At 35.1% G+C, this 15,924-nt stretch overlaps 1 protein-coding gene across 1 annotated transcript in view; it reads right to left on the bottom strand.

Moving 5' to 3' along the window:
* PARD3 (par-3 family cell polarity regulator) overlaps positions 1 to 15,924 on the bottom strand; it is a 315,093-nt gene that overhangs the window by 12,747 nt on the left and 286,422 nt on the right. Inside the window, exon 20 of the mRNA XM_029283357.1 lies at positions 6,568 to 6,682. Within this exon, the coding sequence (XP_029139190.1) occupies positions 6,568 to 6,682 (115 nt within the window). The remainder of the gene's footprint in view (positions 1 to 6,567; positions 6,683 to 15,924) is intronic.

Raw genomic sequence — 15,924 nt, 5'->3', positions numbered from 1 at the left:
GATTAAAATAGCAAAAACATTCAAGATTTTCAGAAAGATATTATTGAAATAGAGCTATATCCCTTTATTAATTATTTGCAAAAGAAATATAAAAAACCTGTGTTCAATCAGTGTAATTTGGAGCTAGAAAATGCTGTAAATGGAATTCAGATTGCATTTTATGAAAAGGTCTGCAAACTATGAAGGCTGATGTCACAGTGGTTCTATTAATCTTTAAGATGTCACATGTGCATATGGATAAATTCTATCAATGACAAAAAGACATTAACAAAATTAGGATTTCTTACGAGCAGAGGGATCAATTTTTGGAATAGTTCCTCTAAAATATATCTTCGCAGTGTCATCCTTAAAGTAGCACATTTTGTTTTGTTTTACTTGTAAATTAACAAGAGTAATAATTACATATCGTAGAATACTCAATATAATTTAGAACACAAATTTTCTGGCCCTCAGGATACTCTATGGCAAGAGGACGCCCAACATGGCAATGGTTAGGAAAGAAAGTGTAGTATCTTCAGAAGGTTTAATAGGATATTGAACAGCACTTGTCCTGGTAAATCTAAATGAAATATACTCAAATAAACCCTTTGATATAGCTAACTGCTTGTAGTTCTTTGGCAGGACCAAAAAAGTGTGTGTTCAAGTCTGTGGACATATTAGACTTGTATATGGCTAGTTAGTAAAAGCATCAGAGCAGGTTTCTCACCTCAATTTTAATCGAAACGTCTGTCAACCTTGTCTAACCTGGGTATTCTTCCAAAATGTGGACTTCATCACCCCAAAATTCCTTATAATGATCACTGCTGAAAATTCTAGAGTTCACACAATTCTGGAGAGTGCCTACGGTTGTGTGAGGTTATTTGACATACGGAATCAATACAAATCAATGTGTCTCAATAAGGGACAGAAGCTTCAAATAATGTTCTTCCCCTCCCAGCTTTAGAAAGTATTGTTGAGAAGGAAATATCAGTTAATGTTGATTTGAATTTGAATTTCACTTCTAGAACACAAATGACTATTTACATGGAGGATTTGGGGACAGGAGGGCAGGCCACTTAATGCACTTTAAGACATTGCCTACTTTTCTTTATCAAACCTATTTGACAAAGTAGACCACAAACTGCTGCTTAGTAAGCTGTAAAAAGGTGGGATAGACAACATCACCACTAGATGGATCTGTAGCTGGCTGACAAACTGTACTCAGCAAATAGTCCTCCATGGTACTACATCACATGGAGAGAAGCAAGCAGTGGGGTACCACAAGGCTCCGTCTTAGGTCCAGTACTCTTTAATATATTCAAATGACTTAGATGAGGGAATTGAAGGGGAACTCATCAAATTTGCAGATGACACTAAACTGGCAGGAATAGCCAACACTCCAGAAAACAAGCTCAGGATCCAAAAAGATCTTGACAAACTTGAACTATGGGCCCTATCCAACAAAATGAATTTTAATGTGGAGAAAAGCAAAGTTTTACATTTAGGCAGGAAAAATCAAAGGTTTAACTACAGATTAGGCAAGACCTGGCTCAAAAACAGTAACTGTGAGAGGGACCTTGGAGTCCTAGTGGATGATCACTTGACTATTTGCCAGCAGTGTGCAGCAGCAGCCAAAAAAGCTAATACAATCCTGGATTGTATAAATAGAGGCATAGAATAAACATTACGCGAAGTATTAGAACCGCTTTATAAAACCCTAGTAAGACCACACCTGGAATACTGCAACCAGTTTTGGTCACCATACTACAAAAAAGATGTTGAGACTTTGGAAAAAGTTCAGAGAAGAGCAACTAAGATGATCAAAGGCCTGGAGACTAAAACACATGAAGAACAGCTGCAGGACTTGGTTTGCCTAATCTAAAGAAAAGAAGAAATAGGGGCAACATGATAGCAGTATTCCAATATTTGAGGGGCTAACACAAAGAAGAGGGCATCAAACTATTCTCCAAAGCACCAGAGGGCAGGACAAGAAACAATAGTTGGAAACTGACCAAAGAGAGAAGCAATCTGGAATTAAGGAGAAACTTCCTAACAGTGAGGAGAAACTTCCTAACAGTGAGGACGATTAACCAGTGGAACAGCTTGGGTGCTCCATCACTGGAGATTTTTAAGAGGCTAGACAATCACTTGTCTGAAATAGTATAGGTTCTCCTGCTTGAGCAGGGGGCTAGACTAGAAGACCTTCAAGGTCCCTTCCAGCTCTATTCTATTCTAATTCTATTTAATGTTTTGAACATGTACATATACATATATACATATACATGAATGAATGACAGATAGATGATAAAGTGCATGTGTGAATAGTTTAAGGAATTTTGAGGTGACCGTCAGAAAAGCATGAAAGAGCTTTTAAAAATGGGAGGGAGAAATTATCTGCTAGAGAGACTTGAAAAGGAGATTATACAATCTAAAAAATGGAGCAAGTGTGAAAAAGAAATTCTAAAGAACCCTGTTTTTATTTTGTTTAGTATAAGATGAAACAGGAAGAAACTTGAACTTTCAAGATTCTGATATTCTTCCCCAATAACATAGTATTCCTGGAATCTCCTGGCCTGTAGGGGGGCTGATAGATAGTTAAAACAATTGCTGAGTATTTTACTCTAGGAAATATTAGCACTGATCTTGAAAGTGAATGGATCTAATGCACACACAGAGAGAAACAATTTAGTGTAACAGTTAAGCTACTAGGCTAGAAATCGGGAGACCACGAATTCTAGTTCTACTTGAGATACAAAGCCAGCCTTGTGACTTTGGTCAGTCACTTTCTCACAGACCTGGGAAGAAGGCAATCACAAACCACTTTTGAAATCTTGCCCATGAATTTGCAGGGACTTGTCCAGGCAGTCATAAGGAATCAACCCAGACTCAAAAGCACAGGAAAAAAACCCTCACATAGAAAACATAATACAACACCGACTTCCTCGTTCAATGATGTTATTAGAGATATGCTATAGTATAAACCAAAGGTGGAGAACCAGGATTCTTAATACTTGAGTATAACTCTTAGCATGATCATTTGTCATGGCCAATGGAGAAAATTAACAAGAGTTGTAATTCAGTAATATCCAGAAGGGATATTTCTCCTTTCTGGCACATGTGAAATTATTTCCACTATGGACACAAGACACTGTATTAAGAGAATCATGATTGTATTGAACCCTTAAACCTAGTTTATAATCAATGCTTGCCCTCTATGTTCTGAATAGGATCATTATAATCAAACAACAGAGTCTGGGAAATATGGCTTAGGCAGCAAAAATTGTTTTGGTGTTAGAATTCAGCTCTAAATCTCCATCTTAAAACTGCGGAAGAGTGACAGAGAGGCCTTGCTATTTTACAAATGGAAGTTAGCTTCCTTTAGCTTCCCTCAAGAATCAGAGGATTTTTCTATATAGAATTTATGTATGTAAATTTATGTATGTAAATTTATTTCTGTAAAGCTTTATGTCCTAAGCCTTGTATACCCTTTCTCACTGTAAAGAGAACCTGGTGCCATTCTCTAATTCCATCAAGTTATATATCCGCTTTGATAGCAGGTCTTGTGCAGGTGATTTTTTTTTCTCCAATAGCCAGACTGTAACCCAAGTTATAAAGTAAAAAAAGTAGTTAAGATTATAGTTAAAATATCCAATTCCATCTATGTAGGTACCCCACTCCCATTTTTGTGTTTTGTTATTAGGAATTTGCTAGGTGCATTTTGAAGGAAGCACTTTTATAATTTTAAACTAACAGTCTAAAGTCACATATGCTGCTTAAGAGATGGGTTTTTAATTCCTCAGTGCTGAAGCTACATTCTGTGATCTCAAAAGAAATGAGATCATTGCTTTATCCCTTCCAAGTATCGTGATCTTACCTAGATTAGAATACACAGGAGGGAGAAAATTAATCCTAAAGTACACATGGCCTCTGCTAAATTAATGTGTCTGTACATAAGGGTACATGTACAGCCCAGAGCCAAGAATCACCAAAGCTCAGGATAAATATAAATATATTAAGCACAATTTCAGACACTTTAAGCTCATTGCATTATTACTCCAGAGGGGGATAACTCCCCATTGTTTGTGAGTTGAAAAAAGAGAAAAAAAAGGTCAGTCTTCTGACCCACAGTTCAGGAAATTATTCTGTTCCAGAGGTAATCAACCTGTCATCGAAATAATTCTCCATTCACCTCATTGCTTATAAAGCATATCTAGGTTGCCTGTCTAAATTGCTATGGGTACTAGTCATATTTGGATAGACAACATTTGGCCCATGACCTACAGTAGTAATGGTTTCAAGTCCTCCATTTATCTCAGATAGTTTCCCAAGATCCCTAACAATCAAATTTGGGACTCATTCAGAAGATCTTCCGAAAATATTTTTTAAAAATTACTGAATTTCCTTTCTGTATCTAACAATGCCAACAGCAAAATAGCTTACCCATTAAAATAGCATATGTATGGATATTTAATTAAATTTCATTACATTTATGAAGAACATAGGATATTTTATAACATAACTTTAAAAGGAAGCTTGTATCTCTTTTACTTAAGTTTGATTTAAGGAACTGATTTAAGCAGGTTTGTGTAAGAGTCCGTTGGTTCCCTACACTTCTAATGCTAAATTTGAAAACAATCCAGGAGGAAGAGGAAAAGAGAAGTCCAAAGTAACACTTAAATGAAAATTTGAAATAATATTCAGATTTTATGTAAGGCACACAAACAGAAGATATGTTTATGGCATAGCTTTCCCGGTTACTATAAGCTTCTACAGGATTATATGCTGATAGGTCTTTCTGCAAACTCAGATATCTTAGGGTTAGCAAGTTGACAGCATAACCGCAGTGTAATTAAGTATATCTCGTTTCATTTAGGATATCTAAGCAATGTCAACTGCCACAGAAATAAAATTTAGGTTACCAAAAAGCATCCTTCTTCAACTGAAAACATTGCTGAGGCCATAGAGGATAAGACTTGAAGCTGCAAGGAGCAGAGTCTGTTCTGCATAAATCTGCATCATGCTGATGATTCTTTTTGTAATGTCAAAACTTCTTTCCAGGGCTGGTTTTGTTACATAGGTGTAAACATATATACCTATTTTGGGTGGTTACAGATGATTTGGGATAGTTACAACAGTAACATCTTCTCTCTTAATAGTGAGATTAATTTTAATCTCAAGAGGTTCAAAACCTGATTCTTTCACCTCTGCACTGAATGAAAACTATTTTTTTAAAAAAAAATAAGGCGTCTTTTTGTACTCAAGAGGCAAAATTATATAAGTAAAGTAAAATAAATAAATAGGTATTTTATTCACGAGTCAATGGTTTGGAGAACAAAGCCTTTTCAAACATCACTTCTGGCTGGTTGGCGAAAATCAAACTGCAAATTTTGACATATTTTTTTCTCTCATATATATTTAGACCTACATACCTATATACTCCTCCTTATGGGTGGTATACATCCTTTTCAATCTCGGGTCCTCTACAGGGCCCTTGGAGCGGACGGTTTTGTGCAGGATCTTAGCTGTTCCTATCACTGCACTCTTCTGGAGGGAGAGCTCTGATGTTGTTCCTGGGATCTGTTGGAGCTACTCTCCCAGCTTAGTAGTCGTAGCCCAAAGTGTTCCTACCACTACTGGGACCACTTTGGCCTTTATTTTCCATATCCTCTCTCATTCCTCCTAGCACTTCTCCAGCTTCCCATACTCCTTTTTTCTGATGTTGATGTCACTTGGACTGCCACATCTATCATCACCACTCTCTTCTGGTCCTTGTCTGCCATCATAGTCTGGTTGATTGGCCAGTACCTGCCTGTCTTTCTCAATCTGGAAGTCCCACAGGATCTTAGCTTTCCTATTCTCCATGATCTTCTGTGGGATCTTCCGAATCTAGCCCATATTCTATACAGAAGTTCCTGTATATTATGGCAGCTATTTAGTAGTAGTGCCATTCAGTGTATGTTATTTCTGCCAGTATCTCACACATACGCGCACACACACACACACACACACACTTGTACTTCATGGTTTAAAATGCATCCAAGTAAACCAGTAGAAGTATCTTGAATGCTACCATGTTTTATTTAAATCTATACAGTTTATACAAGCAAAGAATTATGTTCTTGTCAATGTCGCCAGCAGAAATCCCCTAGAGACATTCTTTAAAGGGCAGATAAGTTAGTCAGCATCAATTGTGTGACCCAGGAATGGTTTCCAACAGGCCAGACAATATCCTTTTACAGAAGGGACAGATGGCAGAGCATAACCCAAAACAAAATTAGGAATGTTGCACCACAGATGGAAAGGCAAAAAGTCATATGTTAAAAGGTCATTCAAGACATGGAATCAATTTCCAGTAGGAACTGAAGATAATACCTTAAGCAAATCAAAGAGTGGGCTATAACACTATGGAGGAATAATTCTGCTTGCATGCAAAAATTTCCAGGTAGGACCAAAACACCTCTGTCCTGAAACCCTCCAAAACTACTATTGACAGGCAAAATAGCTGTCTATATTTGACTTAATCTAATATAGTTTCCTTGGGACTTTACTGTTTGCTCTACTCATATAGTATACTAAATGAGCACGTACCCATGGTTGTTCAAAGCTGTAAGTACGCCTCCTGTCTTCCACATCCTCATCTTGCTTGGCTTGTTGAAATTCTTGCCTTAATCGTTGTATCCGGTCATGATTGCTTGGAGCTGATCTGTTACAAAATAAGACATGAAAACATAACTGATAAGTTCTTTCTTCAAATCCTAACATTTTCTTTTTCTAGTAAAAATTAGTACTTATAATAAGAATGTTATAGTTAATTCTATTTCTTACCACAACTTAAAATATACATGCCATATCAGGCACAATTTTAAACAAAACTTTGGATAAGGAATACACATATTACTATATTGCTACTGTAATAAGAAATATATTATGGATAGATTTTTGAAACCTCATGGGAAAAAAATCAGTACTATGTTTATGTCTTGTTATTTTACCACAAATGCTTAGACTCTGGTGAAAGAAATCCTTCTTAATGTAAATACAACTTAAAACAAATATGCATCTTCTAAACCTTCTTCAGTTCATCTAATCCATAAGAATGTAACAAGAATCCTTGCATCAGGTCAAAAACTCAACTGGGCTCTTACCAGCTGGTATTCAGAAGGCTCACAGGCATGGACACAAATCATGCTGTATATACAGAAGAAATTATCAATTGGCAAATCCAAATAAAATTTCCCCAACAAAACAGGAACTATTACTATATGCATTTAAGGCATGTGGGCATGTGAAGACTGCATTAAAGGTTTTTAAAGAAAGGCAAACATCTTTTAATGAGATCTCCCTGTGACAGTTAAATGTTACTCATTTCAGATACTCTGCAGATTTCTGAATTTCATTTCAATGGGTTTTGTCAATGTAATTTGCAGATGACACTATTAAAATATGTTTCCTTGTCAAGAACTTCATACTTAGGTCTGCTTCTGACAAGTAGTTTGAACTTATCAGTTTAACATTAAAAGGTTAATAGGCATGTGATACATTTCAACATGTGAATCTCTCAGAACATTTATCAGGCATCATATCATGCTTACAAGAATAGATATGGCCCTTTCTCTCCTAAAGGCCTCTCCTAAAGTTTGATTTGATATGAAAGCTCAGTTCTCTGTGCACTTATTTTGGAAATACAATCCATCAAATTCAGTGGAATTACTTTTCAGTTAACAATCTTCAGGTTTGCAGTATTATTTTTGGATGATCTAAAATTATTTAACACATCATAACAATAGGCAAAATATTACGCTTTTTATAATATTAATGACAAAGAAGAAACTTGGGTTCTTATTTTTGAGGTTTTTGAGAATCTGTGAGAAAAATATTGTAAGGGCCCCCTAAATTGTTTCTCCAGCATGTAAAGAAAAAGAGAACCAGCCAAGGCAAACCCAAGATTTTTTTTTTTATCTGTTAGATGCAATGGACATAATAATGCTCCTTCCCATTCTACATCAATTAAATGGCAAATGAATTTTATTTCTTTTATTTCCACTTTGGGAATCCTTCATCACACCTGAGTGAATGAACAGATAGCTCAGACATCAAGGAACAACTATGTAACTTTAAGATTTGCCTTATATTCTCAGAGAGAAGAAATAGTTAAAAAGCTGAGGTTGGCTCATGCATTGTATTTGGACACTCTAGCTATAATTTTTCTCAGGGCTCCTTGGTGTTCTCTGACCATGGCTGTTTACTTGCAAAAGCTTGATTACCCAAACTAGGTAACATCATCAGTGATAGTAAGGACCCCTCATTTCAACCCTGAACTACAAATATTCTTCTTTAGCAGTATATTTTTTTTCTTTTTTAAAGTATTAGGGGTTGATATTTAAGGCACGTGTTGCACACCTTAATATCTCAGTTAGAGAATTTCAATATTCTAGCTATATGACAAACTATTCTTACATTTATTTTTTAATAAATCATAGATGTTCGTCCATCTTTCTATAGCCACAAAGGAGAAAAAGCACAGAATCTGATCAGAACTTTAGGGACACAATATGAACCTGGATGAATTTCTATCTAAAAGCTAATAAAAGGAGTACTTCCCTAATATAGGTCACAAGAATAGAAAGATAGGGACTTCCGGTTTGCCATTGTGGACGGTGGAAGGCGAGCTCCGTCTTCGGCATTCAACTTTGTTCTGCTGGGGGACCCTGGAAAGGGTCAAAGGTCACCCTGTAGGGGCAATGAGCAAGAAGGGGACCCCTGCTTGATCACGGGAGGGTGGCAGCTTGATCCGGGGCAGCCCTCCAAACCGGCAGAGGAAAGACCTGCCATAGCAATATGGCTCGTCACGAAACTGCTGACAGCCGAAGTCAAACTTACCATCAAGCACTTTTAAAGCAACGTGAATGAAACTGGGTGAGATCTGATCTTCTCTTTAAGATCTTAAGTATTTTTCTTTTCCTGTAAAAGCTGCCCGAAGTACTTTTTCCCCCTGGGAGGAGAGAGGGAAGGGAATTTCTGCCCTACCCTCTAAGAACAGCGGTGACTGACTACCCAGGGGAGTTAAAGCACTATAAGAACAATTTCAATTGGATTAATATGTTTCTGAAATTTGGGGACCAAAAGTTTTCTTATTTTTACTGGACTTTAGTACCCAGAATTCCTGAACCAGCCATGCTGACTCAGGAATTCTGGGAATTGAAGTCCACAAGTCATAAAACAGCCAAGGTTCCCTACCCCGGTCTAGTGTAACCACATTCCTGAATCCATGTTTAATTCTGGGACAATTAAATTTTCTTCCTCTATTTCTTACTCTTTGTAAAAAAAAAAATATTCAATAAAATCAAATGCTTTAATGGCTAAACTTTGTGAGTTGAGGCCAGATTCACCGTCTTAGTGATGGGGCAACTTGCACCAGATTCACCTTTTTGTTTGATGTCTGCCAAATGCACATTACTAAAATGCAGCTTCAGCAGTTTCGTGAGTGCGACTGACATGTGCAAACCCCTGCCTGGTCCTGAAAAGAGCAGCGTAAGCAAAGCTCAACTAGGCCAGATCTGTCACATATTTTCTGTAACTAGAATTCAAAGCAATGACCGTTTAGAGAGTCAGATCATTAAGCAGTATCTCACTATGATGTCATGCACTAAAGTTGCAGAACAAAGAGATGTCAGGGTGATAAAGTGGATACTGACAAGTTACTGAGCAGGAATGACTAAAGCTTTGGGGGAGAAAATTATTGGATTGAGAAGAAGGAAAACAAAACAAAAAGAATCCTTCCAATAAAGCCAAACAAGCATTAATATTACAGGTACAATACAAAACTTAGCAAACAAATACAAATCCAGCAAATAATTCTTTTCAGTGAAATCTGTTTACATAAAACTGAGATTAATGCACAGCAAGAGGAGGAAAAGGGGGAGTATGAATCTATATGTAATCTCTCCAGCAGCACAGAAGTCTTTAACTCTAATATGTGGATGTAATACAAGTAACCATAATGGAGCCTGGGATTTCCATTGTAATTCATGGTAATTATAGGCCAGGGTACCCAAGTTATTGGGTTCTGTTTTGCATTTTTTGTAGTGGTCATTAGTGAACACTCCATGCAAAAACATTATAAATCACAGTCACATGACTATGGAATGCTGCAACTGACTATAAAGATATCTTGGTTGTGAAGTGCCTGAAATACGATCATGTTACTCTAGGAATGGTGGTGTGTAGCCATGAGAACTCTGGAACTGGGTTGTAACTTTGGGGGACGTGTCCATCATAACTTCAAACAATTGCTAAGTGACTGGTCATTAAGCAAGGTATATCTATAAATAGGTTCTTGAGTCCTACCACTAGTAAACAAAAATCATTTTAACTTGTGTTAATTATATGCTCCGCACTCATTTGAAGAGTTCAATTCATGCAAAGAAAAAAGTTATGATGTATCCTTTATCTACAGGTAGAAATGATAGAGAAACACAGGCTATTTACAGTGAATTTTAAAAAGGTTGCTGCCAATATATCCAGTCACAGAATGCATGGTTGGCAAAGTTGAGAGAAACTTATGTATTATGTTAAATTGAATCTCTCTTGTCATTGCTTAGCAGGATAAAATAAGTTAGGCAAATGTACAGCAAGGTTAACCCACTGCTTTCTTCCATATAATGGAAGGCTTTTTCATTCATCTAAATATTTATTGCAATTTCTTTTATTCAACTGCATTCAGTTGGTTTATATGAATTTAGCAAAACTGCTGAAGTAGCTCTTCAAAACCCTTCAGATACATGGATTTAGCCCTACAGTGGAGTACAGTAGTAAGTTACAGTGTTGCAATTGCCTATTATTTTAATTATCTCAAAATATCCTTGATAGAAACAGAAAACAATTGAAAAAAGGTGATAATAAAAACAAGCACTTTTTCTTGCAATATGATGTCTCTCCATTCTTCTTCATCTTTGTCATCATACCTTTACTGCTACATAAGCTATACAGTTTTAAGGATATATAAAACTAGATCACATTGATCACTTATATTTTGCTGTTTTGAATTGATCAGTTATATTTTATTGTTTTGAATTATGTTCCTGCCAAATAAAATATTTAAATGATCTCTTATCGCTGGACTGAGTCATTAGAGTTGTACAAAAAGGTACAAACATTGACAAATAAGATTTGATGCTGAGACTTAATTAGCTCTTTCTAAATGTTGTTTAGTCCTTCCACCTAAATACTGTATCTTTAGATATTCAGTTTTGTTTAAAGTTATTTTCTGGACCATTCTAAAATTTTATAACTTGTGTTTTCATTGGAACAAGGAATTCAAAATGTGTGAAAGGCTGCAACTTTCACAACAAAACAAAAAATAAATGACTAATTGACAGATAAGAGCAATGTCTTTGTTGAATTTACTTATGCTGTTTTTAATTTGATCAGCTAGCAGCATTGAGTTTTAAGGGCAACCCAAGGCTGCAAATTCACAGTAAAAATGTCACATGTTGAATAAGCATTTGAATTAAATTATGCACAAACTAAATGTTTTAGCTCAAACTGATTATGCATGCAAAGTTAGTTTCTCTAACAAGGACAGCTTCTTGAATGCTGAGAATTTCACTTGCAAATCTAATTTCTATTTTGCATGTTATTCCCCAGTATATATTTACTTTCATTATACAGGATACATAAAAAAGTCCTGTTTATTAGCTCAGATATTCCAAGATGACTACTTAGAATATATATCCCTTGATGCCCCTACTTTCTTATTGTACTTAAATTCATGGATCAACTTAATATGACAGAAAAGTTATTTTCACGTTATATATAAACCACTGAAATGCACACAATGGACAAATTTCCATGTAAAGGATAGCTTTAAAACCTAGGAAACACATCAGCTTTCTGAAAACATAAAGTCAGCTGCTTTGGGTAGTTTTCACTCACCTTGATTGTTCTTTCAGAGCAAATTCATCTGCATTTTTGGAAAGCGAGTATCACTGAAAGAAAAATTATGCTAATTCTATAGAGCTTGTCCTTCCTTTAAGCTGAAAACATTCACTTCCCCCTTTGGTGGCCACAATTTGTCATACATTTCACACCAATTTTAATGTATTACATCATAGTGAATTAAAAACACACCATTCTTTCCAGATTAAAAGATGCTGTTAAGATGTCATTAAGTTTCAACCTGATTATTTGGATGGTTTACAATTAAAGGAAAGATTAGTCTGGCTCATATCCCAAATGTTCAGGAACACAAGTTAATGTTGTTACAGGCCCATCATTTTATAACAGTAAATCAAAGGAATGCACCCCAGATTCCTTTTTATTGCTTCCATCATTCTTCCTTATTAGCTTGTCAGAGTTCACACTGGGAACAGTCTTCAGGGGAATTCTTTTCTTTATGACAAAGAATGAGAAATGAACAATTATTTTAGGATCCCACAATAAACATGGAATAATAACAATATTAGTTGAATAAAAATATTCAACCTTGAGGAACATATTTTGCTTTTTTTTTTAAAAGTAACTTTTTCTCAAAGTGTTGTGGTGGTTAAATTTAGATTTTTATTTTAAAAAGATTGATTTAAAATAATAACAAAACTGTCAATCTATAATAGATGTTATTATTATACTGATTACTTGGATAACAAAATATATTAGTGATCCTAATTAATTAATTAGACTACTGATACTTCCAATTACAAAAGAGTTCCAAATGGATTAAAAACAGAAAGGCAGAAAACGTCTTCCATATTTCTTTCAACACCAAGGAAAGTTCACAAAGTGGAGAATAGTGCAGTGATATTAGATAATTGGATCCGAGTCAGAGGATTCTGAATGTAAACATACAAAATCTTATACAGGTAGTCCTCAACTTACAACCACAATTGAGCCCAAGATTTCTCTTACTAAGTGAGACATTTGTTAAGTGAGTTTTGATCCATTTACGACCTTTCTTGCCACAGTTGTTAAATGAATCATTGCAGTTGTTAAGTTGTTAAATTAATAACAAGGTTGCTAAGTGCATCTGGCTTCTCCATTGATTTTGCTTATCAGAGGGTTGCAAAAGGGGATCACATGACCCCAGGACACTGCAAACGTCATAAATACATGCCAGTTGCCAACCATACAAATTTTGATCAGGTGATCATCAGGATGTTGCAACAATCCTAAGTGTGAAAAACGGTCATAAGTCATTTTTTTCAGTGCTGTTATAACTTCAAACAGTCACTAAATGAACTGTTGTAAGTCAAGGACTAGCTGTATAGTCGTAGGCAATTGCAAAACACTTGCAATTCTACTATTTATTGATAAGGATCAGTGATATTCAGTGGATGTAGAGTTGGATCTCAATTCCATTAACATATCTACAGATCTCTTATTAGCCATTAGTTTGGGGAACAAAATTGGGGCAATTTCTGTCTTTCAGCCTAATGTATCTATGGTCGTAAATAAACTGGGATGGAATGAGGGAGAACAGTTTTTCCACTGAGGTTTTGGAGGAAAACTACAATATAAATATAATAAATACTTCCTTATATGATACATGACCATTTTTTTAAAGACCCTAGCAAACAAACATTGAAACTGTTCTGGTCATTAAAAGATCCTGCCTAGATTAAGATCTGACTTTAAATACTCCTAGCCTCAATAAGAACAACAACAGCACCAAAGTTGATAAAAAGGTGTACAACTTACTGGATATACCAGAAAATGCTTTGATTGACAAGGTAAAAAGTTTTTCATACTCTCATACATGCTTTCATTTTGTCATGCTGCTAGAATGGCAATTTGCTGTGAGAGATTTGAATAAATTATTCAAACAATAATAATTTGAGACAAAGGAGCAAAAAAAGGAGTGCTACTCTCTTTGTTCCTGTCTGTTCAGCACATCTGTATGGATCATCATCAATAAATAAGCTAAGGCCTGCGTGGACTATCAAACAATAGCGTAGGAGATCCATCCTTTTTGTGGTTCTCCATGTATATCTGAGTGGATTTTCCTGGGAAAGAACATGCTAGGGAAGTTTAAAAAATTAAAGCAATAACTTTCATTGAACAAGAGATCATTAATTTTTTAAAAGAACTAAATTGCCCTTCAACTACAAAAGTTCCCAGAGTGGCACACATTTATTATGAAAAACACATGCACTGTAATAGCACAACATTACAATATAGAAGGCATAAAAACTATTCAACCAATAAACAAAGGATGCAAAGCTTTGCGAAGAAAGATGTCTCTTATTGTAGCTTACTAAATAAGAATAATAGTTTTTCCATTCCCAGTTTAGCTTTAGTCTTGGCTACTGCTAAAATGCAGATGTTGACAGGTTTCAATACAGTAAATGAGGGCCTCAGCAAGAAAATAGATCTCCATCTTTGTAGCAGAGCAAGACTTATGCTCTTAATGAAGGAACAAATAACGAAACAAAACAAATCTCCTTAATAAAGCAACATAGGAGCTATTGAATAAGGTTGATTTGGATTTCAGCTTTAATAACTTTTCTAGTGGATGCTATTAAACCTCCAATTGTTCTAAGTAGTATAATTAGTGTTTTTAGTAGCAAATAAAAATAAATGAAAAAAAGAGAAAGAAATTCCATTGAACACATCAAATGTCTTTTGGGGGGAAATTGGCAACATTGTAATGCTATAGGTTTTAATTGATACTACTTTGTCTTTTTTTTTTTTCTTCAGAGAAGTATCTCCATTGAGTTGTGCTGACAATTTTTCATTTGACATCAAAATGGCATCTTTGTGGATTTTTGATGGCATATTGTTTTGACACCGTGTTCAAATAAATCCACACTGCTATATTGTAACCTGTAATGGAGGTTAAAATGTCCTGATATTACTTTGTCCTTATTTTGAGTCCTGAGGTTAAACTTGCATCCATTAATTCTTTTGTGCAAATTCTGTCCCATTTGTCCTACAGAGAATCCAAAGAGACATTGCTAGCAGATGATGATATATTTCACACTAGAGACAGAATATGTGAAGGAACCTCTAATGTTGTGGTGAAGTGGTAAATATGAAAATATAAGGACAAAGCATACATCTAAGGTGTGGAGGGTCTGATTTTTTTATTACATCATTATTATTCTGTTCTTTCTTGTTTTTACTGATTTCAAAATGCTTTTTATTGTTTTTAAAAAGTGTTTTATACTTCTGGACTTGTAGGCTGCCTAAAGTCATTGATTCATATAGATCATTATAGAAGTTGAATGAATGAAAGAGTGAATGAATGAATGAATGAATGAATGAATGAATGAGTGAGTGAGTGAATTTTTTGTTTGTGAGAAATTGCATTAAGTTGGGTGGCTGTCAAGATGTTGATGAAACAGAATAAATTCCAGGCACAATTATGAACCTAATAGTTCCTAACTTCCCTTTATAGATATGTCAAACTCATTATGGTGTTTTTGTCATATAGTAACCATAAATGAATGTTAAAATAGAACTTTTAAGAGTTATTCTTCCCAGTTTTTATTGCAGAAACTGCACTCAAATAGTCAAACTATAAAGTACTTGAGCAACACTTTCATTATTAAATGAATTCCAGATCTTTCTGGAAACAAACTATAGCAAACTATAAATATGAAGCCAACTTAATTTCAACTTAGGATTCAGAAGATGCACTAGAAAAAGTGATGGCAAACCTTTTAGAGCAGTGGTTCTCAATCTTCCTAATGCCGCGACTCTTTAATACAGTTCCTCATGTTGTGGTGACCCCCAAGCATAAAATTATTTTCGTTGCTACTTCATAACTGTAATTTTGCTACTGTTATGAATCGTAATGTAAATATCTGATATGCAGGATGTATTTTCATTGTTACAAATTGAACATAATTAAAGCATAGTGATTAATCACAAAAACAATATGTAATTATATATTGTGAAATATTTATTTCTAATTACAAATAAATGAAATTTTGGCATTGTAGTCCAAGG

The sequence above is a fragment of the Protobothrops mucrosquamatus genome, unplaced genomic scaffold (genome assembly GCF_001527695.2).
Source record: "Protobothrops mucrosquamatus isolate PMUCROS unplaced genomic scaffold, P.Mucros_1.0 scaffold61, whole genome shotgun sequence".
Taxonomy (NCBI): domain Eukaryota; kingdom Metazoa; phylum Chordata; class Lepidosauria; order Squamata; family Viperidae; genus Protobothrops; species Protobothrops mucrosquamatus.
Note: the sequence above shows the minus strand (reverse complement) of the source record. Positions and strands in the feature narration are given on the sequence as shown.